Consider the following 27894-nt stretch of genomic DNA (forward strand, 5'->3'; position numbering starts at 1 on the left):
GCCTATAAATAGTAACACATGACATACAAATATATGGGAGTGTGGATTAATCAGTACAGAGATTATTTACTCTTAGATTGTTCTTGAATAAATATTTCATTGATTAGATTTTGTTTTCTTGAACTCGTGTACTTTAAGCAGATTACTTTAAATTGTAATTACTTAAATTATTATTTTGAATAACTAAGATTTTTATTAAGAATTACTTAAAATTATTACTAAGAATTACTAAAAATTATTACTAAGAATTACTTAAAATTATTACTATGAATTACTTAAAATTATTACTAAGGACTACTTACAATTATTACTTAGGATTACTTACAGTTATTACTTAGGATTACTAGAAATTATTACTAATGATTACTTGAAATTATTACTTAGAATTACTTGTAATTACTTATTATTTTACTGAGTATTACTTAAAGATTATTAATAAGGATTACTTGAAATTGCTTGGATTATTACTGTGAATTACTTGACGTTTTACTGTTAATTACTTACAATTACTTGTTATATTACTAGTATCTACTTGTAATAAATACTTGAAATTACTAAAAATATTACTTAGAATTACTTATGTTGATTATTTTGTTTACTGAATTGGATTACTTAGAATTACTTAAAAAGTAAATTACTTGTATTTACTTGAAATTACTTAACATCACCAATAATTACTAACAATGATCAATAATTTTGACAAATTCAATTACTTGAATCAAGTAATTGAATTACTTTTTTTTGGTAATTCCAAGTAATTATTTTTTTAGAGTGTGCCCTAAACGCACTATCATTTTCTATATTGAATGGACCGCGAAATCGGGGTCAAAACTCTAATTTGGCAATTGATTTAGAAAGATCATAACATAGGGAACATGTGTACTAAGTTTCAAGTCTTTAAACTTTAACTTCATCAAAAACTATCTTGACCAAAAACTTTAACCTGAAGCAAGCCAGACGGACGAACGAACGGACGGATGAAGGAATGAACGGATGGATGAAAGAAACGAACAAACGGGCCAGAGACCAGAAAACGTAAGGCCTATTAATTGGGCATAAAAATGCCCAAAGATGGCTATTTGTCTCCAGTATGTAGGGTCAGTAACATGACTTTTGAACAGCGGTATACTACTTTTGCCTCTACTTCCTACCAGAAATTAATGTCTAAATCAGTAAAGTGTTTGTAATAGACATTTTATCAACACATAGTTAAAAGCATTTATGTGATACAGAATTAAAATAACCAGCGTGGCATTTAATTCAAAAGCTTGGAATATCTTAACAAAACACATTCAGATCATTGATTTTAAAGTAACTACCTTAATGTATTGTTGTACAACTTTTAAAGTGACCATCTATTGGTTATACTATAATTTTGTCTTGTTTCACCCATGGTTTCATTTGTGTTAAATATATATATAGGGTGTTTAACTTTTCTTTGATTGTTTTCCTTTCATTCCAATCTTTGTCTACTCTTCTGCATAATATATATGAAATCTTGTTGCAACAGTGAAACGCATGCATTGTACAAAATACTGATCATGAATAAGGCGCTTTTATCATTTTCCGCACAACAGTGAACACAAGAGTGCACACACTGAAATGTCTCATCTTTTTTACTGAAGATTAATATTATGTTTTAGTCCTGAATATAAATCTTTACTACAACTATCACAAAAACATAACATGATCCAACAAAATGACTAAAGTTGCAGGCTCAACAAAATTCAACTGAACAAATAGCAAAGCAACAAACAGAAAATGCATAGATATTTTTATTTATCACTATTTCTAAACATCACCATATCTTTCAATACATTAACATTTGTATATACATTGACTGACGAGTCACAAGGGTGCTTTATAAAGCCAGTTTCCTTCATTGACGACTTAAACATACAAATGTAACAGTAACAATTAATCAAGCTAAGGCTTGAAAACAAAATATAAGTATGTACATGGTAAACATGTATCTTAAATTATAAATAGCACATCATAATATTATATGGCACTGAATCTAAAACGAAAAATGTTTGTGCATTGCATTTTTAAGTGAAAATATAGTTAATATTATTACAAATTAATTTGTATTTACAAATTCTACTTTAATCCACAAAACATGTGGTCTTACACTGTATGATATGTAACACCACTTTTGATAGGATGTTGTTTGCGAACAGAACAAGGTTGTCAGTCCCAGTCATTGCTGACAATTGTGCACAAATGCAGTTAACATTTCCAAGATATCTAAAATGGTATTTATTTTGTATTTTTAAAACTAGTATTATATTGTATAAGAATAGAAACAGTATTGTGGGAAATATTCATTTCATTTAAACTGCACCATATAACTAGTAAAACTGCATTTGCTACCATCAGAACCCCAATTAATAGGAACAAATGTTCACAGTATATCCAGAAAAGCACTTCATGTGTACCAAACTTCATACAGAGTACTATTTTTCTGATTTTGGTATTTAGATCTATTGGAATTAAACAGAAAAACATCATACAATAAATGTGAAAGTTAAAATTTCTAATACTGGAATGTATTTTTTAATCAAATTAAAAAAAGTCACAACATCTAGGAAATCATGAAAGAACATTTATTACTCAAGCTCACATACCTCATACCATCAATTTAGTTTATGAGGGATATTTACAAGTCCCCCTATAAAGCATACACCAAAACCTTGTGTTTGTTAAAAAAAATGTTCTTAACAAAGAAAATGAAACCAAAACAATCGAATTACCTATAAAGTAGGAAACTAACCAAAGATAGTACATGATGATATTTTCTATTGCTTTAGATTAAAGATGGACATTAGATTTTACATACAAAAAAGTAACCAGCTGTATATACTGTATGACAAAATCCAAGTATACATAACAAATTATAAAAGCAATCATTGAAATACTGAACAAATCTTTAAATAACACAATAAAATGACAGAATTTTATTCTGTATAATTTTCTCACTCAATCATAATATATTGCACTATAAATTTAGAAAAATATGATTCTGACTATTTCCTTAACCTTTGGTTAAGTTTCTGTTATGATGTTAAGACTTTTGAAGTCAGGAACAATTTATGATTTATGATTCAATAGGTTTAGTGGTACACTCTTAAAAACAATCATACTATGAAACATTCACATTCAACTAAAATAAATAAAAGCCTTAACTCTTAAAATGAAACACACATTTCAAATAAACTACATTTAGAAAAATGGATTTCATGAATCTTTGGAAGACCATTAATGACAGCTGCCTTTTATTAACTATTTGATTTGCCCTACTTTTATGAACACTTAGCAACTGATAATTTCTGTGAGTTTTCAATGTATCATTCACAATTCTTCAGACTAAGAAACTATGCTGTGTCTTGTATTACAATCTTTAAATCTGGGAAATATAAAACAAGATCACATTTTTTAAACTTTAAAATGAATAGATGTTCCAGAATTGAATGCATTCGGCCATTGAAGATACTCTGTTAAGACCCTGACCACACACAAAAGAAACATTTATAATTTCTTATAATTCATGAAAAATTTCTATTGAAAAATACAACCACACCTATTTACAATTAATTGAAGTGCCTCCCATGATAACAGTCCTAATTGTACAGGAACTGCTTTATCATAATAAAGTCAATTGTATTTTGGTCATCATTAATAATTATAATTTCCTGTAATTATAGTTTTGGTGCAAAAAACAGGCTGAAATAAATGTCTGATGGAGATTTCACCAATAAAAAACTAAACAGGTTAGGGGTTATAATTGGAACCTTTTTTTTTATTTAGCACATCCTCAATTTGTGACAAAAAGAAAAGAAGGGAACATTTTGTTCCTAGAAGCACAACATATCTTTTGTCCTTATCCTCATATTTCTTTAGAAAAGGGCTTTGATATACAATGAGAATAAATAAATTTGTCTATTCATCTGTATCTTTCTTTAAATTTTTTAAACTGCCTAATTCTACGATTTCTGGTGAAGCCTCTATGTGATGGTTCTCCAGGTATCGTTTACTGTTTTCGGTGGTATTGTCCAGGAAGTAGCGATAATTAACCATCATTCCACATGATTGATTGATCCCTCTCATGGACATGTCACTTAACCAGTTAATCCTCCATAGTACTGCTCCATTACTCAGATGAAAATTGGCTGAAATATAAGATATGCACTTATTAAATTTACTGTAACACAAACACAATTTAATTTTTTTTACTTTAGAGCTGAGTTTGATAAGTATAAAGAAATGAAAATATATTTTCTTCAACGGATAATGTGTAAATTCATGTAAATAAAATTGACATTTCTTGATTCATACTTCCAGTTGTAACATTTCTTCCAGCAATTTTAATATCAAAAACAATAACATCCAACATGGTGCTAAAGTACATCATTTGAGTAAGATTCTGAGAAAATTCACATTATTCTCTTAAAAGTTTAAGGTGCAGTATTGGATACAAAAGTGGAACAAATAGACAAACAAATAGGCTGAAAGATACACACCCAACCACTATAATATGTATAGCCTGTTTCAAAAGTAGAGGTAAAGTAAAGTTAGACATAAGTAAAAAGTATACATCTCTGAGACAGTGACCATTAACATGATCAATAAAAATCTATGATATAAATTGAAAGATTTCTTACCAACAGGATTCAATGCATATCCTCTTCTTTTTTCAACATACAAATATCTAGCACATAGTCTTAATAATATACTTTGTAGAATTTTACACACGTGTTCCTTAGACACCCATTCATGTGTAGTTAACAGTCTTTTTAAAGCTTCATACATATTTGTACAGTCTGATGAGGAAACTGATTTTAATTTTTCTATTTCACTGTCTAATAATAAAGGATTTTCAACTGTCTCTCCAATATCTGTAAAAATATAAATAAATATATAAAAAATATAAGTCTAATTGTCTAAAAGCAAAATGTTTTACATAAAACACAAGAAAACCAATCAATTATAAATCATTTAACAGAGTCTGTTGAAAGTATATGTAATATAAAATACGAATTCATTATTATTTTGTATTTTTTTTACATCAGAAAACTGGGGCACATTTATTGATCCAATTACTGAATTTTACCTCAAAAAGATCACTTTTATATGCATGAAAATAGTTACTCTTTTATAAATGGAAAGATTATTTTTTTTTCTATAATAAAAAGGTTGACCTGCTGTGAATATTTCATTTTGAAATTTGAAATGTATTTCAAAAATGACTGAAATTCTAAGAAAAATTTAGTTCTCATTTGAAAAAATAAGATTCTCACTTGTATTTCAATGTGTGTTTAATATAACTTTACATATATCCTGTTCTAGCTATATGGTCTTTAAAATTGTTCGGTATTCTTCAGAAAATAGTAAATTAGTATTACATGCATGTTTATTGTAGGGTTCCTGATGCCAAGTCTTTAATTATTATGTTGTATTTTGTATACTGATGTTTTTTTCATCTTTTTCTCATGGCAGTGTCTATTTCTTTTCAACATATGAGTTTGAATATTCCATTGATAAATTTTGCCTCCCTTTTATTGCATTATGAGTAAGTTTTAAACAAGCTTATTGAAAATGAATTAGTTTCATACCGTCTGCATGTAAGTTTCTATTTATTTCCATTATTAACCATTCTTTAAACCCTGGTATTGGCGACAGACTAGAAAACTGGTAAATTCTTGGAAATTCTGACTGCAATTCTCTCACAACCTGTTTTATTAAATAGTTTCCTAAATCTATTCCTTGTAAACCTGTAAATATACAGTTTTAGATAGGTTTATTAATCTGCATGTTTCATTTATTTAGTTTGTCAGTATTCACTGCAATTAAAAATTTGATGTTACAAGGAATACTACCAGAAAGCAGTCAATTATTACACTTCTATTAATAGCACTGTCCTGTTTATAATTGTTTGGTACCTTATTAACTTAATCAATAAAAAAAAGTCATTCTATGAATGCTAAACTTTTATAATTATAAAGTTGATTTGTAAACTCAAATATTAGCACATCCTATTGAATTCAAATCTATGTAGGTAATTTCATTTACATTTGGTTTTTTTTTTTGTAATTTGACTTTTATTTTATAAATAAGAGTTATCTCCCCTGCACTGTACAATGTACAAATAACAAGAAAAGTATCTAAAATTCCAATAACTTCTTTACACATTTGTTTACAGCCTTATCAAATTTAAAGTGCGTTAGCATTAGAGATGTTCCAGGAAAATGAACATGGGAAGGAAGGGTCTTTTATGATAGCCAAACCTATTTAGTTTTTACCAATATCATTTTCTAGACCCAAACACCAATAGAAATATATACATTTGCACCTGTTATAAGTCAGGAACCTGCTGTTCAATGGTTGTTGTTTGTTTAGTGTTTCTCATTTTTTTTTTTTATTGTTGCTTTTCATGTTCCAATGGTTTTACACTAGTTATTTTTGGGCCCTTTAACACTTACTGTTTTCGGTGAGAGCCAAGGCTCTGTGTTGAAGACCGTACTTTGACCAATAATGGTTTACTTTTTCAAATTGTGACTTGGATGGAGAGTTGTCTCATTGGCACTCATACCAGATCTTCTTATATCTATTTATTATTATAATAGACATACTGGCCATTTTTCGGTAAAAACTTTGGGATTTTCTTCAGACAAAATTTAAAACACTGATGTTGAATGAACATTTTGAATCTTTAAAAACTAAATTCGAATAAGAACCTTTTTGTGTTGATGTTATTGAGTAAAATATAGCTGTAGTAATTTTTGAAGAGTCCTCAGTTTCAGAATTAACTGACAAATCTTCTTCTGGCAGATCACCATCTCTGATTGGCTTAAATTGTCCTGTCTGTAATATTGACTGAAAAAAACAATTGTGAAAATGTAATATTACTAGTAATAAAATATATAAGTTACATACACACAGAAAATGTTATTTGGCTGTTTCTGAATAATAAATAATTAATTCAACATTGAGCGTATAGATTTACTTTCTGCCTTATCTTTTTTAAAATTCATAATTAAAAAGAATTAACAATTTGTCATTTATAAGGGTAATATAAAATCAATTTTCAAATTGTGCAAAGACTGCATTCTTTTGAGGTGCTAACCAGATGCTCTGCAGGGCGCAGCTTTATACGACCACAGAGGTTGAACCCTGAACAGTTGGGGCAAGTATTGACACAACATTCAAGCTTGATACAGCTCTGGATTGTGAATATATATATAGTTGACACAACAAAGGTTTCTGACACAGTATAAATGTGGTCTAATGAACTTAAAAGATTTTTTTTTGGCTTTTGAGCAATACACTTTGCTGTTGAATAGTATTCCCCTAAAAAAAAATAGTTGAAGAAATAACTACTCATTTAAATACATCATAAAGTATTAAAATATAAAATAACTTAGTCATGGTTAAAATTAATATTAATTAACAGTAACTTCTAAAAATAAATTTACAGCTAACATCTCAAGACAATTATCACTTCCTTTAACATAATTTTCAAGAAGTGTAAGGGAGGTAATCAAGTAATCAAACATATATATTATATAACAGTATTCTTTAAATTTTAATTGGAATTGAATTACCTCCCTTACACTGCTTTTAAATTGTCTAAATTGTCCATTAACCAGAAAAACCCTTGCCCCCCCCCCCCCCCCTTTTTGCCCCTAATTGCTGAATGATTTGATCCATTACCCCCTATAACCATCCCTTTGTAGTATGGAAACTTTCAGAGAGATTTATACACTTAAACACAAGTTATTGACTGTAAAACTACAAAAATGCTTTTTTGGACCCCTTTTTGGCCCCTCACTTGTTGAAACCTTTGAGCAAGAACCACGAAACTCAATTCCAGCCTTTCCTTTGTAGTAAGAAACCTTGTAGTATAATTTCAGAGAGATCCATACACTTAAACACAAGTTATTGTCTGTAAACTAGAATCAAAGAGCATGATTGCTCTGAGGATTACGATTGCCATTGTTTCATTAATACATGTATTAGTTTTATTTTCAAAAATAATTCAACTGCACAAAGTCATGTAAAATGTAATTTAAGTAAGTTAAGTAGTAACTCAACTTTAACAAGAATGTGTCCCAAGTACACGGATGCCCCATCTGCACTATCATTTTCTATGTTCAGTGGACCATGAAAATGGGATAAAATCTCTAATTTGGCATTAAAATAAAGAACCTTAGTGAGCACGCTCACATACCCCACGTCCCCACATTGTCATTGGAGAAATTAAATAAGTATAAGAAAAAAAAATTGTATAAGAAAAAAATACAGAATAATAATTTCCCGTCAATATACACATCTACATAGTATGTCCTTATTATCTACAAAATTTCATGAAATTCTGTTTTGTGTTTTCAGAGGAGTTGAGATGACAAACTGTTGCAGTAGTACATTGAAGCAAATAAGTTCAAAGGGGCATAACTCCTAGAAAAAAAATTAAATCGTAATTTCCTGTTGATATGCACATCTACGTAGTATGTCCTTATTATCTGAAAAGGTTTCGTGAAATTCTGTTGTGTGGTTTGAGAGGAGTTGCAATGACAAACTGTTGCAGTAGTACATTAAAGTAAATAAGTTCAAAGGGGTGTAACTCCTAGAAAAAAAATTGAATCGGAATTTCCCGTCGATATGCACAACTACATAGTATGTCCTTATTATCTGAAAAGGTTTCGTGAAATTCTGTTGTGTGGTTTGAGAGGAGTTGCGATGACAAGAAACAGGACTGACGGACGGACTGACGGACGGACGGACTGACGGACGGACGGACGGACGGACGGACAGACTGACAGACGGGTCAAAAACATTATACCCTCCGCAACTTCGTTGCGTGGGGTATAATTAGAAAGATCATATCATAGGGAACGTGTTTACTAAGTTTCAAATTGATTGGACTTCAACTTCATCAAAAACTACCTCAACCAAAAACTTTAACCTGAAGCGGGACGAATGGACAGATGGACGAACAGACGAATAGTTGGAAGGACGCACAGACCAGAAAACATAGTGCCCATAAATGGGGCATAAAATGGGGCATAAAAATAGCCAATCCTCAATACAAGTGTATGAACAATGTAATTATTGTGTTTTATTTTTGAACTATCAACTCCAAGTTTACTTTCCACAGCAGTCACTAGAATGAGAGAAATTATTTCACTTCATATCTCATCACCTAAGGCTATTTTCTGACGTGAATTCTACTGAGGAGGAACCCCATTTCTAACTCTTTAAATATTTAATTTCTTTTGTTTCAGTGGGAATGACTCCTATGCGTACACATTCCTTGGTTTAAATTGTGATCGCTTTTAATATAATACAACTTCTTTCGACAGAAGGAGTTGATTTTTCTTGACGTATTGTTGTATTTGGAAGTTACTTGCGGAAGGGAGACAACTCAACTCAAAGCTATAATATGGAAGACTCCATTTCGGCTGAAGGGGTGTTCTAGATACATCTTTACGTTGTGAACTCCATTTATTTTAATTTAAATGATGCATATGGTTTAAAATTATGCAACGACAATAACCCTCAAAGGCAGACAGACATAGAAAGGATCTACTAAGTTTTAAATTAATCAATGGAGTGGGAAATCCAGAGCAACCATTCAATCTGATACCCCTTGAAGTCTAGAATCAAAGAGCTGAATAGCTCTGAGGGGAAAGACGGCCCTTGTTTCTATTTAATTATAGGGGGGGGGGGGGGGGTATCTTTTGATAGTTTTCATATGAAGAATGAAAAAGAGAACAGCTAGAACATGTAGAGAGGTTGACAATATTGAAATCAATTGTTGTTTATGTAATTTCATTTCCTTAGTTTAGGATTCAATTTGGACCAATGAAAGAGATCTGCATCTTCTAAATCTAAACATTTGATTAAAGTTGATAGCTAATTATAAAACTCAACTGAATTCTGTCATTTCACAACAACTACAATATTTTCTGAAATCTTGATTGTGTACTACTGAACTGCAGGCTCGGGCCATTTTCCATTTTTTGTGACAGTTCTCTTGGATTTTTAGATTTTTTCTTTAGAAAGTGTGGACTGAAAAATCTATTCAGTTTTAAATTTCCAATGAATTTTATGAAGTTCGGAGTTATAACTCTCATCACAGGGAATCAGGTACTAATAAAAAAAAAAACAATATGAGAGATGTAAACTGTGTGAAGCTTGTTTCCAAATCTTAATTTTGAAATATGTGTAAATAATAAATATGTTTAAACTACAAAATGCAAATTTTTATTATTATTTTTTTTACCATTACAATGATTATGTAGGTACACAAAAATTTAGTTTTAATAGAAGACTACTAATCCAATGAAATGTTACATTTGAAGTGTTTAAATACATTAACTTTTATTTTAGTGGATAATTACTCATCAATTGAGGTGCTCCCGAATTGGAGGAAGATTCTCAGAATTTTTACAGAAAAAGTGGTCTGACTAATTAGCGACAAGAAGAATTTTAGCGACAAGAAGAGACAAGAAGAATATTTTTTTCTTTTCGCTAAATAGTCTTCTTGACGCTTCTTGTCGCTTTTTGACGCTTCTTGTCTCTGATTAGTAGGACTCGAAAAAAGTAATAAAATCGTTTTTTTCCCCTGTCTCATGTAACCCCACGATCTTTGTTGATTTTGAAAGTTGTTGACCTACAAATTAAAGTATTGTATGTTGATGTTTAAATCATCTACAGTAAACAATATTATGTTTAGATTTAACAAATACAAATTTGTAATTAGTGCACGATCTCTAAGAATGATTGAAATATTAAACCAGTGAACTGGTGAAGGATATCCCTGCTTCTTCCAAGAATGACGTCACTATAAAATGCAATGTAGGTTGGATATATTTAGAATATCTCGTCATACTAATTTTTCCGGATTGTAAAATAAGCGTTAATAGTGTAAAGGAGAGTTCAAGATACGATAATTTTGTGAGAAACAGAAGGGAAATGTGTAAAAAAGTGTTTAAAGTCAAACTATTCATTTCTGGGTCTCCTTCTCTTCAATCTAAGTAAGATTTGTTGGGGGGTTTTCCACACTATAACATGTATAAAATCAAAATGAATGATGTGAGGGAGTGTCACTCTGGTCAATCCCATAGGAAATTGACGGCTTGAAGCCGTCTTTCCCCAAAAACTATACGCATGCGCATGATTACATAAACAAACCGCAGGCCATTCATTAGGAGGCGGTACCCGGTACTTTTACCCTCCTATGCTACTGACAAGTACCCCCTAAATGTAGAAATTTTTATATAAGATATTCATGGAATAAATTGAAAAGTACCACCTAGAAACGTGGAAAGTACCAGTCAACATGAAAGATAATGAAACCCCTGGTTTCAAACCCTAAACTTGTGATTTGTAGCAAGGACGTATATTAGATGACAGATTAAAAGAACTAAATGGTTCTCCATTTGTTTATAGAAGTACAATATCATATATCAGTTTCATAACAATGCCATATAAGTAAATCTCCACTTCAGTTCTTATATACTGTGAATTCATTTATTTTCGTGGGTATCAATTTCTGTGGACTGCTGAAAACTTGCATATTTGATTTCGTGATTTTGCCAATCTCTGTATACAAAGCCTATTGAAAACATGCTATTTGTTGAACATTTGAATTCGTGGTTCACCTGTACCCACGAAACCCACGAAAATTGGTATCCAACGAATAATAATGAATCCACACTAACAAAAAAAGATTTATCGGAATTCAGAGAACTAGAGCTCGTCTTTTATCAAAACTGGGGAATTCCCTCTGACATGTTTCTAAATTTACAAAAACACTACTTATAAATACTGCTTAATTCTGATTTTCCGTGTTGTTAAAAACACACATGTAAATCAATGGAAATATCAAAACATGAAGATTATGAGAAGAACATTAAAGGAAAGTTGTTTAAATTCAATCCTTTTGTTTTTTTACCTTTTTAAGCAAGACAATCTAAGAATCTGAGATGTTCCTTAATGTTTAAAATAAAACGATTGACGTGAGGGCATGGACCTGAGTCAATGGTAAAAGTCTTCAGATTGCTTGAAAGCAATTGTATCCCAAAAATGCTTCTTTTTGGTCCTTTTTTGGCCCCTTATTCCTAAATGTTCAGGGATATTAACCCCAAACTGACACCAAGCCTTCCCTTCATTATATGGAACTTTGTGGTACAATGTCAGAAAGATCCATACAGTTAAACATAAGTTATTGTCCCGAAACTTCAAAAATGCTTGTTTCTGGCCCTTAATAGCTCGACTGTTTGCCACATAACCCTTAAAATAATCCAAACCTTCTACTAAATGGTATGAGCATTGTGGTACAATTTCAGAGTAATTGAAAAACTTATACACAACTTATTGTCCTGAAACTAGATAAATGTATTTTGTAGGCCCCTTTGGGCCCTTAATTCCTAAACCGATGGGACCATAACCCCCAAAATCAATCCCAACCTTCCTTTTGTGGTTATAAACATTGTGTTAAAATTTTATTGATTTCTTTTAACTTATACTAAAGGAAAGCATCTGTTTTTGGATGACGCTGATGACCACGACGCAGACGTCGTGATACCAATATACGACGGCAAATTGCCTCTTACCTTTGTAGATATATCCAGGTAAATTCTGTTATTTTTTAGTATAATCAACAGTAAAGTAATTGGTTGATAGTTTTCTCATATCTTAAATATTTGGCTTGGATGGATGGAAATTTAGAAAGTGCTTCAGGCGCATGAAACTTATAAAGTGTTGTTATCACTTTTTACTTGAAATATAATATTAGTAAGACACAACAGAACTGTAAATTCAAAAATTATTGTGAGGTTTTTAATATTGTGAAAAATGTGATGGAGCTGTACACGCAATAATTTAAACTCGCATTTTGAAATATTTTATATGAATTAAACAGGATTATTCTCAAAATTGTAAAAATTAAAATCGCATTTAAGTCGAAAATAACAAAATCGTAATAATAAATGCACGCAATAATTTTGGAATTTACTACAATGGTTTGGTTCAGAAGTATAATTTCTGAATTTACTACAATGTTTTGGTTCAGAAGTATAATTTCTGAATTTACTACAATGGTTTGGTTCATGAATAGTTATAATTTCTGAATTTACTACAATGGTTTGGTTCAGAAGTATAATTATTTGGTTCAGAAGTATAATTACATGAATGCTTTTGGTAATTTCATTGGTTAAAGCTGTGTGTAAAACTACAACAGGTTCCCTTGGCATACTGCTGTGTGTAAATACAAAACAACGTCGGTATGGACCAACTCTTCTTTTTAAATCTGTCCAATTTCTAATCGGGTGAACTGCTTCATAATCTGATACCTGTAAAATAATAATAAATACTTTTGTCACATTTTGTTCTAGCTACTTTTGTGTTATCACATGCAGAGATTAAAGATATCTCATTGGCAGAAATTTAAACAGCAGTATAGCTTGCATATTAAACACCTTGTATGAAATCAGAAACTAATTTGAGACAATGTATAAACTAAAACAAACTATACAACATATCCAAAGTTAAAGAGTAAGCTCCCTGTGGTTGTCTTATTTTGTAAACCTTTTGACACATTTGGTTTTTATTCATTAGTGCTTTCATTGTTGCTATTCCTTGACCAGCTGCAAAAATGTAAAATCAAATTAATGTGAATTGCAAATATTTAATAAAAAAAATAAATATTGAGATTATAATGGCGAATCTGATACTGTAATATTTATCCCATAAAAATAAATAAATTGTGAAATTTTTTTAGTTTACAGTATTTTATTATTTTAGTTTTTTTTCTCTTTCAACTTTTTTAACCATATCACCTGGTGTTTCCCAGGAAATTAATCCACCTTAAATGGTCTCAGCTTTTAAACCAAATGATATCAAATGGGGATTTTGGGGAAGATTGTCTCCCTTTAATTGTGTCACCTTTTGAACTATATTAAATGGAGACTGTTGGGAAGATTATCTCCTTTTGGTTGTCTCACCTTTTGAACCATATGATATAAAATGGTGATTCCTGAGAAGATTATCTCCCTTTAATTATCTCACCTTTTGAACCATATCACATGGTGAACCCTTGGAAGATTATCTCCCTTTAAGTGTCTCACCTTTTGAACCATATCACATGGTGAACCCTTGGAAGATTATCTCCCTTTAAGTGTCTCACCTTTTGAACCATATCACATGGTGATTCCCAGGTAACTCTCTGCAGGTTAAGGAATCCTACAGTAAACCACAATGTTAACAAATCTCTGACTGAATTAGCTGTTGATCTTAAATAGGCTGAATCTGCCTCATTTGAAATAGATGTAATATTTGTCTGTAAAATATAATGACATTTATTTAGTACATTTTGTATTTTAAACAAAATACTTTGATAATCATGATAATTTTGTTCACAGAAATTAAATTATACAATTATGCAAACTCATGACTTGCTTTAACTTTTTAAAATCTAAATAAACATGGTATTGAAACTAACTTTATGAATAAGAAAGAACAAGGTTTAACATGATATAGTCTTGAGCCTCCAAAACCAGGTTACAGCAGGTCCCATGTAGTTGAAGTTTTGATGTACATGTAGTTGCAGTCTGCTAAAATTGCAATAAGTTTGCTCTGTTGAAATGTTTTATGTGTTGCTAATCCAAGGTTTTTTTATAGTTTATCAAACAGCATGGGTTTTTCTCATTGTTGAAAGCTGTCTGTTGACCTGTAGTTGTATACATAATTTTCAAAATTTTCAAAATAATTTCTGAACAAATATTTCTTTCAAAACATTTGTTGAAATGAAAAAAAAAAGATTCTGTTATAAATTCTGAAATGAATTAACTACAGGAACATTTAGTTAATAGTTATGTCATTGGCAATTATCATCAAATTTTCATAACATATCTGACAGTTTTGGAAAATCTTAGTGGCGTCATAAAAAGTGTTTAAATTTGCATGAATCTTTTGTGTGCATGTTTGTTTTTCCCTCTCTATAAATAATGTTTAATCTTTTATTTTGTTTTAGGTGTATGAATGATTATGAGCCTTAGATTTTATTTTATTTCTATGGTTCTAAATACTGATTTTGGTAGAAAATGAAAACATTGTAGAACAAAAAATTATTAATTATAATGAATCAAATAAACCTGTTTTTGTAGTGTTTAAATATACATATACCTACTAATATATCAGCCCTCATGTCAACCAAGAATTTGACCCCTCCCTCATGCCTGCTGACATTTCTAAATAACTGTTGATACTGAGGGACTAGTGATTGTCTCAATCTTTCTTCTACTCGTAAAATAACAGCATCACCTCTTTCCTATAAATATAGATCTATTCTTTAGATTCAAAATTGGTTTTTAGATATCAAAAGAAAACATATATTTCCACTGTAGCAAATAATAAAATGTTCTATATTTATGCTTCATCCCTATTAAATTACATTTCCGTTGAAACTTATCAAATAAGTAACTACACTTTTTTTTTTATTTTAATATTATCTGGAATAACATGAATGATTAGTTAACAGATGGGATGACCGACTTAGATGGTTATATTCCAGGATTTTTAGTGGTAAAATATATGTAAGCTAGGCCTAAATTAAAATATTGTTTGTTTCCCCAATCCCAACCCTGTCAAGCCAGGTGTGGGTAGGTAGGTAGGAAAATAATTATTTTTTTTCCAAAAAGCTTGAACATTATCAGACGATCCTGCAAGCCTGAAAATCCAAAATGAATAAAATAATATTTGACTTAGTTTTGACAATAAAATTTTATGAGTAGCACCAATTTTGCAGGGTCGGTCGGGATTGGGGAAACAAACAATATTTTATTTTAGGCCCTATACATAATTAATTTGTGTTGCCATATCACAATAAAACCACAATACATTTTATTTGTTTCATCATTTTGAATTTACATCTTCAGAAAATTGAGTTCACTTTGTCTAGAACCAAATGACTTCTATTCAGTCCTATGAAATACATGTAAACGTCACTTATTTTGGAATGTGTCTTATTAAAAAGAATTTGTCTTACCTCAGAAGCTATAACATTTTTAGCAGTTTCTAATACAATATCTTGATGTAAACCATACTGTCTCGCTAACATTGACAAAAACACCATTTTGTCCTTTATCTCTAAGTTACTGTAAAACTGGCAAAAATCTCTACTTTTAACCTGAAAATCAAATAATAAATTCTTAGACAAATAACAATCTCATATGGAAATAAATTTTGCACCTTAAAATATTGTCTTCTTTGATTGGGTTTATCAAATCTCAATTACTTCTTCTTGATGCAGTGTAAGACTACACAAAAGTATACCCTCAAAATGGCTTCAGGAATTCTAATGAGCAATTTTATTTTTATTATAAGACCTACAAGTAGTTGTGAAACATTAGCTCATTGGTCTTTCTGATATTTTTTTGCCAATATGTGAGAGAAAAATGTGCATTATTCAAAATTGAAAAAATATTAACTTCCAATTACAGCTACATTGTTTCTGTTTGAAACTTTGACTATAAGCACAAAATTAGCAATTAGTATGTGTAAAAGTATCCTGTAAAGTTATAATATTTCTGAATTAAAAAAATGTCTGAGAAGTTGAAAGGAACTCATGACAATGTGAAAGTAAATCATTAATGCCCTGCTGAAAATCAAATTAAGAAGTTACAATCAATAAAACCCAGCCAAAAGAATCAACCATCAAGATTTATTTTTATTCTGAAAAAATCTGACCCTGCTTCATATATCTCATCACTACAGCATTACTGTAATAAAATTATTATGATTATATAATAAAAAGTTTGTTTTATAAAATTTGGTAACATGCATATGTAAAGCATCAATAACATCTATTGATAATGATGAAAAAAGTCAGCCAAAAAATATAACATTTCCTGATTATAACAACCTTTTATTTTCAAGCAAACATGTGTAGCACAATCAGCTAATTGAAGAAAGGGGAAAAAAACACCAATAAAATAAAGATTGCTAACTTTGTTTTGGTTCAATTATTTTATTTTATATTTATGTCAGCCTTATTATATTCCCTCTTCTAGATAGTAATTTTAAGCCTCAATGCTGTATTAATTTTCATGTATTTATATCTAAAATTCAGGTTAGTATATATATATCATTGTTTAAAAAACCTGGTTTTTCCGAAAAAGTATAAAAATACCACAGATACGTGGAAGTATAAAAATAGGTGTACACGTTGTAATGGTATACAATCTTTGAAGGTTAAATAAAACAGTTCTCAGAATTAGTCAATAGATATATGTATTAGATGATTCACGTCTATTTAACAGAGTGTCTTAATTCTCAGAACTGTATGCACAAAATATTGATTGCGTTGCTATAAAAGTGCAACAATTGTAAGGTGCACGACATTTCTTCTGTATCTTATTTTTATAAGATGTTTGATAAGAGAAATGTACTAAAAGACTTAAAATTTTAACAGGAGTTCAACTTGACAAAATTGTAAATTAATGAAGAAAAAAATTACTAGCTTGTAACAAAAATGCAAAACAAAATAATAAATAAATATTCAAGTGATTAATAAAAATTAGGGAATATTTATAAGTATTACCAAAAAAAATATAAAAAAATAGTAGAGCCAACACTATTTTTGAGAAAACAAGATAAAAATAGCCAAAAATGAAAAAAAAAGTTTTTTTTAAATTTAAATTTGATGCATGTTGGTTATTTAACACAGATAGCCATTAGAATTATATTAAATAACCAAATTAAAATTTTACGCATGGCAGGAGTAAAAAATAAATACATTCCACTCCACCCCTAATTTCTGGATAAGTACTGACATTAGTATCTAAATATATGATCTGCCTGATCTGAGATTTAGATATTTGGGTATGTTTTACCGGGAACATATGTATTGGATATACTGTTCCCAGGTTTAACTTTCCTTTAGCTACATTTAGAAAAGTAAGGAGGAACTTGAAATTTAATATCAGAATCCTTGATAGAACTGATCTTCACCAAAATGGAAACATTACTGTTTTATCCCTAAAAGCTTAAGTCTAGTGTTACTTCTACATGTTCTATGGTAATTTAAAACCTTTATAACATAGATTTCAAATACAACGGTTAAAACAGTTATGGTTATTGGACAAAATCATATTCAATTCTCAGAAGTGAGATAGAAGTTTGATGAATTTTATCTGATACCACTAAGGTCAGATAATTTTACAGCATGCTAAAGCAAATTTGTAGATTAAATGAAACAGCAAATGAGGTATTTCATTGATCAATAACTAAACTTGACTTAATTTACAGTTATGTGTTACTCTTTATTTTAATTTTTATAATCATACACTTCCAGATTTATCTAAATAACAAAAATTGTAAATGTTTAAAATTTGCAGCTTTCCTAATTCTAAATAAAGCACTGTCATCAAACTACTAAGTTAGTATCTCACGTAACATTAACTGCCTTTTTAACTCTTACCAGATGAAAGTAAATACAATGATGACTTTTTTTAAATCAAATTATAAATGAATAAATACTGATGCATCAAATGTTTGTGATTTTTCTTTATTTTAACTGAAATTGTGACAGGATAGGTTTTATAAAAGTTTTAAAAATAACAGATCAGTACCACCAAGACCACAAATAGTATAGATAATTGACTTCTGCTGAGGAACTATTTTCTGTCCATGACATGTAACAATTATCTATGGCTGACGGGAAGTCATCACTTCCAAGAACTTCAGGTAGGTTCAAATGAAAGATATGGATACGAAAATAATATCAATTACAATTCAATTATTTATATCTATCAATAAGTACAACTGTATAACTGTTTTTGTACACAAAAAGCCTATAATTAGATCTTGACAATTGCTAAAAAATAAAAACCTCCTGTTCCAAGAACTATCGGTTACGTCTTCTTATGTAAACAAATATTACATAAAATTAAAACAATATAAGTATGTCAAGTTTATTTTTATCAATCAACTTAAAGGTTTTAAATGTTACTTTAGAATGCACTTGTTACACTAAATTTCGAAGATATTATCTTATGTAAATTTATTTGGGCTATCAAATTTTCAACAACAAAAATTACCTCTGAAAAAATAAAATTCACGCTATTACATAAAATTGAGAATGGAAATGGGGAATGTGTCAAAGAGACAATAACCCGACCAAATAAAAAACAACAGCAGAGAGTCACCAACAGGTCTTCAATGTAGCGAGAAATTCCCGCACCTGGAGGCGTCCTTCAGTTGGCCCCTAAACAAATAAATACTAGTCCAGTGATAATGAACGCCATACTAATTTCCAAATTGTACACAAGAAACTAAAATTAAAATAGTACAAGACTAACAAAGGCCAGAGGCTCCTGACTTGGGACAGGCGCAAAAATGCAGCGGGGTTAAACATGTTTGTGAGATCTCAACCCTCCCCCTATACCTCTAACCAATGAAGAAAAGTAAACGCATAACAATACGCACATTAAAATTCAGTTCAAGAGAAGTCCGAGTCTGATGTCAGAAGATGTAACCAAAGAAAATAAACAAAATGACAATAATACATAAATAACAACAGACTACTAGCAGTTAACTGACATGCCAGATCCAGACTTCAATTAAACTGACTGAATTTTTTTATGACTGATTTTTCAGTCATAAATGATTTTTACCAAGAATTTTATTTACAATTTTAATTGAAGTTTATTTATTTACATGCGGCCAGTAAAACTTGATATCTCAACTTGACCCAAGATACCCAGACAACATTTCAAGGTCTTAGCATGTACCCCCTCTAATAATTCAAAGTATCGGAGAACAGAAACTAGCAGCTCTGATCTGACAGACTGGAAAAGTGCTGTTGCATTCAGTTGAGGAGTTTCTGAAAAAGTGTTCTTTTATTTTTTTTATTCAAGTTCATTCAACATTTTGAAAAACAAGAATGTGTCCTAAGTACAGGGATGCCCCACTTGCACTATCATTTTCCATGTTCAATGGACCGTGAAATTGGTAAAATCTAATTTGGCATTAAAATTAGAAAGATCATACCATAGGGAAGATGTGTACTAAGTTTCAAGTTGATTGGACTGCAGCTTCATCAAAAACTACCTTGACCAAAAACTTTAACCTGAAAATTGCACTTTCATTTTCTAAGTTCAGTGGACCATGAAATAGGGGTCAAAATTCTAATTTGGCATTTGATTTAGAAAGATCATATCATAAGGAACATGTGTACTAAGTTACAAGTTGATTGGACTGCAGCTTCATCAAAAACTACCTTGACCAAAAACTTTAACCTGAAGCGGGACAGACGAACAAACAATGACAAACGCAAGGACGGAATAACGAACAGACAAAGGAACGGACGCACAGACCAGAAAACATAATGCCCCTCTACTATCGTAGGTGGGGCATAAAAAGTGTCATGAGAAAGGAAGACAGTATTTTACAATTCCAAAAGGTGCTTACATACATGACATATAACACCTCATCCATGTTGAGTTGCTGACAATACCCCAAGTCAATCTGAGAAAAAATGTGATGAAAATTTTTCAGTTCTTTCAACATTAAACTAGAGGCTCACCTTGGTGTCTGTGAATATTAAACATAGCAAGAGATGGATTCATGACAAAATTGTGTTATGGTGATGGTGATGTGTTTGTAGATCTTACTTTACTAAACATTCTTGCTGCTTACAATTATCTCTATCTATAGTAAACTTGGCCCAGTAGTTTCAGTGGAAAATGTTAGTGAAAATTTACAAATTTTATGAAAATTGTTAAAAATTGACTATAAAGAGCAATAACTCCTTAGGGGGTCAATTGACCATTTCAGTCATGTTGACTTATTTGTAAATATTACTTTGTTGAACATTATTGCTGTTTACAGTTTATCTTTATCTATAATAATATTCAAGATAATAACCAAAAACAGTAAAATTTCCTTAAAATTACCAATTCAGGGGCAGCAACCCAACAACAGGTTGTCTGATTCATCTGAAAATTACAGGGTAGATAGATCTTGACCTGATGAACAATTTTACCCCATGACAGATTTGCTCTAAATGCTTTGGTTTTTGAGTTATAAGCCAAAAACTGCATTTTACCCCTATGTTCTATTTTTAGCCGTGGCGGCCATCTTGGTTGGATGGCTGGGTCACCGGACACATTTTTTAAACAAGATACCCCAAAAATGATTGTGGCCAAGTTTGGATTAATTTGGCACAGTAGTTTCAGAGGAGAAGATTTTTGTAAAAGATTACTAAGATTGACGAAAAATGGTTAAAAATTGACTATAAAGGGCAATAACTCCTAAAGGGGTCAACTGACCATTTCGGTCATGTTGACTTATTTGTAAATCTAACTTTGCTGAACATTATTGCTGTTTACAGTTTATCTCTATCTATAATAATATTCAAGATAATAACCAAAAACAGCAAAATTTCCTCAAAATTACCAATTCAGGGGCAGCAACCCAACAACGGGTTGACCCATTCATCTGAAAATTTCAGGGCAGATAGATCTTGACCTGATAAACATTTAAACCCCCATGTCAGATTTCCTCTAAATGCTTTGGTTTTTGAGTTATAAGCCAAAAACTGCATTTTACCCCTATGTTCTATTTTTAGCCGTGGCGGCCATCTTGGTTGGTTGACCGGGTCAAGCCACACATTTTTTAAACTAGATACCCTAAAGATGATTGTGGCCAAGTTTGGATTAATTTGGCCCAGTAGTTTCAGAGGAGAAGATTTTTGTAAAAGATTACTTAAATTTATGAAAAATGGTTAAAAATTGACTATAAAGGGCAATAACTCCTAAAGGGGTCAACTGACCATTTCGGTCATGTTGACTTATTTGTAAATCTAACTTTGTTGAACATTATTGCTGTTTACAGTTTATCTCTATCTATAATAATATTCAAGATAATAACCAAAAACAGCAAAATTTCCTCAAAATTACCAATTCAGGGGCAGCAACCCAACAACGGGTTGACCCATTCATCTGAAAATTTCAGGGCAGATAGATCTTGACCTGATAAACATTTAAACCCCCATGTCAGATTTCCTCTAAATGCTTTGGTTTTTGAGTTATAAGCCAAAAACTGCATTTTACCCCTATGTTCTATTTTTAGCCGTGGCGGCCATCTTGGTTGGTTGACCGGGTCAAGCCACACATTTTTTAAACTAGATACCCTAAAGATGATTGTGGCCAAGTTTGGATTAATTTGGCCCAGTAGTTTCAGAGGAGAAGATTTTTGTAAAAGATTACTTAAATTTATGAAAAATGGTTAAAAATTGACTATAAAGGGCAATAACTCCTAAAGGGGTCAACTGACCATTTCGGTCATGTTGACTTATTTGTAAATCTAACTTTGCTGAACATTATTGCTGTTTACAGTTTATCTCTATCTATAATAATATTCAAGATAATAACCAACTAGAGGCTCTAAAGAGCCTGTGTCGCTCACCTTGGTCTATGTGCATATTAAACAAAGGACACAAATGGATTCATGACAAAATTGTATTTTGGTGATGGTGATGTGTTTGAAGTTCTTACTTTACTGAATGATTTTGCTTCTTACAACTATATCTATAATGAACTTTGCCCATTAGTAACAGAGAACTATATTTGGTAAAAATTTACATAAATTTACCAAATTAATGAAAATTGTTAAAAATTGACTATAAAGGGCAATAACTCCTTAAGGGGTCAATTGACCATTTAGGTCATGTTGACTTATTTGTAGATCTTACTTTGCTGAACATTATTGCTGTTTACAGTTTATCGCTATCTATAATAGTATTCAAGATAACCAAAAACAGCAAAATTTCTTTAAAAAATACCAATTGGAGGGCAGCAACCCAACAACCAGTTGTCCAATTCATCTGAAAAATTCAGGGCAGATAGATATTGACTTGATTAACAATTTAACTTCTTGTCAGATTTGCTCTAGATGCTTTGGTTTCATAGTTATAAGCCAGAAACTGCATTTTACCCCCTATGTTCTATTTTTAGCCGTGGCGGCCATCTTGGTTGAATGGCCAGGTCATCGGACACATTTTTCAAACTAGATACCCCAAAGATGATTGTGGCCTAGTAGTTTCAGTGGAGATTTTGTAAAAGATTACTTAGATTTATGAAAAATGGTTAAAAATTGACTATAAAGGGCAATAACTCCTAAAGGGGTCAACTGACCATTTTGGTCATGTTGACTTATTTGTAGATCTTACTTTGCTGAACATTATTGCTGTTTACAATTTATCTCTATCTATAATAATATTCAAGATAATAACAAAAAACAGCAAAATTTCCTCAAAATTACCAATTCAGGGGCAGCAACCCAACAACCGATTGACCGATTCATCTGAAAATTTCAGGGCAGATAGATCTTGACCTGATAAACATTTATATCCCCATGTCAGATTTCCTCAAAATGCTTTGGTTTTTGAGTTATAAGCCAAAAACTGCATTTTACCCCTATGTTCTATTTTTAGCGGTGGCGGCCATCTTGGTTGGTTGACCAGGTCACGCCACACATTTTTTAAACTAGATACCCCAAAGATGATTGTGGCCAAGTTTGAATTAATTTGGCCCAATGGTTTCAGAGGAGAAGATTTTTGTAAAAGATTACTTTAATTTACGAAAAATGGTTAAAAATTTACTATAAAGGGCAATAACTCCTAAACGGGTCAACTGACCATTTTGGTCATGTTGACTTATTTGTAGATCTTACTTTGCTGAACATTATTGCTGTTTACAATTTATCTCTATCTATAATAATATTCAAGATAATAACAAAAAACAGCAAAATTTCCTCAAAATTACCAATTCAGGGGCAGCAACCCAACAACCGATTGACCGATTCATCTGAAAATTTCAGGGCAGATAGATCTTGACCTGATAAACATTTTTACCCCATGTCAGATTTGCTCTAAATGCTTTGGTTTTTGAGTTATAAGCCAAAAACTGCATTTTACCCCTATGTTCTATTTTTAGCCGTGGCGGCCATCTTGGTTGGTTGACCGGGTCACGCCACACATTTTTTAAACTAGATACCCCAATGATGATTGTGGCCAAGTTTGGTTTGATTTGGCCCAGTAGTTTCAGAGGAGAAGATTTTTGTAAAAGTTAACGACGACGACGACGACGGACGACGGACGACGGACGACGGACGCCGGACGCCAAGTGATGAGAAAAGCTCACTTGGCCCTTCGGGCCAGGTGAGCTAAAAACAGCAAAATTTCCTCAAAATTACCAATTCAGGGGCAGCAACCCAACAACGGGTTGACCCATTCATCTGAAAATTTCAGGGCAGATAGATCTTGACCTGATAAACATTTAAACCCCCATGTCAGATTTCCTCTAAATGCTTTGGTTTTTGAGTTATAAGCCAAAAACTGCATTTTACCCCTATGTTCTATTTTTAGCCGTGGCGGCCATCTTGGTTGGTTGACCGGGTCAAGCCACACATTTTTTAAACTAGATACCCTAAAGATGATTGTGGCCAAGTTTGGATTAATTTGGCCCAGTAGTTTCAGAAGAGAAGATTTTTGTAAAAGATTACTTAAATTTATGAAAAATGGTTAAAAATTGACTATAAAGGGCAATAACTCCTAAAGGGGTCAACTGACCATTTCGGTCATGTTGACTTATTTGTAAATCTAACTTTGTTGAACATTATTGCTGTTTACAGTTTATCTCTATCTATAATAATATTCAAGATAATAACCAAAAACAGCAAAATTTCCTCAAAATTACCAATTCAGGGGCAGCAACCCAACAACGGGTTGACCCATTCATCTGAAAATTTCAGGGCAGATAGATCTTGACCTGATAAACATTTAAACCCCCATGTCAGATTTCCTCTAAATGCTTTGGTTTTTGAGTTATAAGCCAAAAACTGCATTTTACCCCTATGTTCTATTTTTAGCCGTGGCGGCCATCTTGGTTGGTTGACCGGGTCAAGCCACACATTTTTTAAACTAGATACCCTAAAGATGATTGTGGCCAAGTTTGGATTAATTTGGCCCAGTAGTTTCAGAGGAGAAGATTTTTGTAAAAGATTACTTAAATTTATGAAAAATGGTTAAAAATTGACTATAAAGGGCCATTACTCCTAAAGGGGTCAACTGACCATTTCGGTCATGTTGACTTATTTGTAAATCTAACTTTGCTGAACATTACTGCTGTTTACAGTTTATCTCTATCTATAATAATATTCAAGATAATAACCAAAAACAGCAAAATTTCCTCAAAATTACCAATTCATGGGCAGCAACCCAACAACGGGTTGACCCATTCATCTGAAAATTTCAGGGCAGATAGATCTTGACCTGATAAACATTTAAACCCCCATGTCAGATTTCCTCTAAATGCTTTGGTTTTTGAGTTATAAGCCAAAAACTGCATTTTACCCCTATGTTCTATTTTTAGCCGTGGCGGCCATCTTGGTTGGTTGACCGGGTCACGCCACACATTTTTTAAACTAGATACCCCAAAGATGATTGTTGCCAAGTTTTGATTAATTTGGCCATGCAGTTTCAGAGGAGAAGATTTTTGTAATAGATTACTAAGATTTACGAAAAATGGTTAAAAATTGACTATAAAGGGCAATAACTCCTAAAGGGGTCAATTGACCATTTCGGTCATGTTGACTTATTTGTAAATCTTACTTTGCTGAACATTATTGCTGTTAAAGGTTTGTCTTTATCTATAACAATATTCAAGATAATAACCAAAAACATCAAAATTTCCTTAAAATTACATATTCAGGGGCAGCAACCCAACAACGGGTTGTCTGATTCATCTGAAAATTTCAGGGCAGATAGATCTTGACCTGATAAACAATTTTACCCCATGTCAGATTTGCTCTAAATGCTTTGGTTTTTGAGTTATAAGCCAAAAACTGCATTTTACCCCTATGTTCTATTTTTAGCCATGGCGGCCATCTTGGTTGGTTGGCGGGGTCCCGCCACTCATTTTTTAAACAAGATACCTCAATGATGATTGTGGCCAAGTTTGGTTTAATTTGGCCCAGTAGTTTCAGAGGAGAAGATTTTTGTAAAAGTTAACGACGACGGACGACGACGACAGACGCCGGACGACGGATGCCGGACGCATAGTGATGGGAAAAGCTCACTTGGCCCTTTGGGCCAGGTGAGCTAAAAATCAAAATATTGGAAAAAAAGGAAAAATGTATCTAATATATTCCATAAGTACTACTAATTGTTACAATTCATCACTGTTTTATAGCTCACCAAATATGAAGTCAATTTGTTCAATAGTTTCTGAGAAAAGTGTGATCAATTATTTGTTTGACAAACAGACATCAGAACAATGCAAGGTGACCACAAAAAGCCCAAACTTTAAGAGCAGGATGTATAACATATTATTAATTTATCAAATAAAACACTTGTAAAAATTATCAACTGGACATCTACTAGTTCTCATAATTTCCATTTTAATATTTTAGAACACTAAAACTGAAATCAACTGAGTACTGGATTAAAACAAAATAGTCCATCTCTAGCTATCACCTCTATATATTATTCACAGAAATATTGAAAAAATAAAGCATAAGATATTAAATTATATTCTTTGGTTTTATTTATCATGTTCACATGTAAAAAAAATATGATAAAATTACCAGGTTCCAAAAAACTAAATAATTTGGAATTGTTAATCTCATCTGGTCATCAATACATCATTTACAACAGATAAAACTTTATTTGGATTTAGTATGATTTTTTTAATTTCAGACAGATGCTGATTTGGAAAAGGGAAAGAGAGAATGCATAAGCAATGTTCGGTGTGGGGCATTGTAAAAAGTCTTAGCATTTACCATAGCTATGTATCTCTGTAAAGGGGACCTGTTCCTCTAAACAACCTCTGAATTATTTCTTGGATTATAACTTTGTTACTTCCAGATTAAAACTGTATAACTTTTATTTTTGATATTAGATTAAAACCACATGCTCCCCAGGGGGAAGCTTTATAGGACCGCAGAGTTCAAACCCTGAACAGTTGGGGCAAGTATGGACACAACATTCAATCTTGATACAGCTCTGAATTTGGATTGTAATTAAATAGTTGACACAACATAGGTTTCTGACACAGAATGAATGTGGTCTAAGAACTTAAACTTAAAAACTTAAAAATTTTAAATTGGACATTTACCTATCATGCCTATTATGGTCCAATATCCAAAATCTAAATACATGGTTAGATTCAGCATATATCAAAGAACCCCAAGAATTCAATTTTTGATGAAATCAAATTAAAAAAAAAAGTTCAATTTTGGACCCTTTAGACCTCAATGTGGACCAATTTGATAACCGGGCCCAAATATCAAAAATCTAAATACATGGTTAGATTCAGCATACATATCAAAGAACCCCATATATTCAATTTTTGTTGAAATCAAACAAAATTTAATTTTGGACCCCAATTTGGACCAACTTGAAAACTGGCCCCATCAGCAAAAATCTTAGTACATGTTTAGATTCAGCATATCAAAGAACCCCAAGAATTCAATTTTTGTTGATATCAAACAAAGTTTAATTTTGGACCACGATTTGGACCAACTTGAAAACTGGGCCCATAATCAAAAATCTAAGTACATGTTTATATTCAGCATATCAAAGAACCCAAAGAATTCAATGTTTGTTAAAATCAAACTAAGTTTAATTTTGGACCCTTTCAACCTTAATGTAGACCAATTTGAAAACAGGACCAACAAGAATGTGTCCAAAGTACACGGATGCCCTACTCGCACTATCCTTTTCCATGTTCCATGGACCGTGAAATTGGGTAATTATCTAATTTGGCATCAAAATATAAAAGATCATATCATAAGCAACAAGTTTACTAAGTTTCAAGTTGATTGGACTTC

General features: G+C 31.5%; 1 protein-coding gene across 5 annotated transcripts in view; it reads right to left on the reverse strand.

The window, feature by feature from the left end:
- Nucleotides 1-1762: 1762 nt before the first annotated feature.
- The window catches only part of LOC139493347 (malonyl-CoA decarboxylase, mitochondrial-like), a 33051-nt gene continuing 6919 nt past the window's right edge, over nucleotides 1763-27894 (reverse strand). For all 5 annotated transcript variants that reach the window (XM_071281677.1, XM_071281673.1, XM_071281674.1 and 2 more), the window contains 8 exons: nucleotides 16049-16189; nucleotides 15191-15331; nucleotides 14189-14341; nucleotides 13191-13355; nucleotides 6735-6873; nucleotides 5613-5771; nucleotides 4662-4895; nucleotides 1763-4169 (listed from right to left, as the gene is read on the reverse strand). In XM_071281677.1, the coding sequence (XP_071137778.1) occupies nucleotides 3940-4169; nucleotides 4662-4895; nucleotides 5613-5771; nucleotides 6735-6873; nucleotides 13191-13355; nucleotides 14189-14341; nucleotides 15191-15331; nucleotides 16049-16189 (1362 nt within the window). In that variant the 3' untranslated portion in view covers nucleotides 1763-3939. The remainder of the gene's footprint in view (nucleotides 4170-4661; nucleotides 4896-5612; nucleotides 5772-6734; nucleotides 6874-13190; nucleotides 13356-14188; nucleotides 14342-15190; nucleotides 15332-16048; nucleotides 16190-27894) is intronic.

Source organism: Mytilus edulis, chromosome 10, assembly GCF_963676685.1.
Source record: "Mytilus edulis chromosome 10, xbMytEdul2.2, whole genome shotgun sequence".
Lineage (NCBI taxonomy): Eukaryota > Metazoa > Mollusca > Bivalvia > Mytilida > Mytilidae > Mytilus > Mytilus edulis.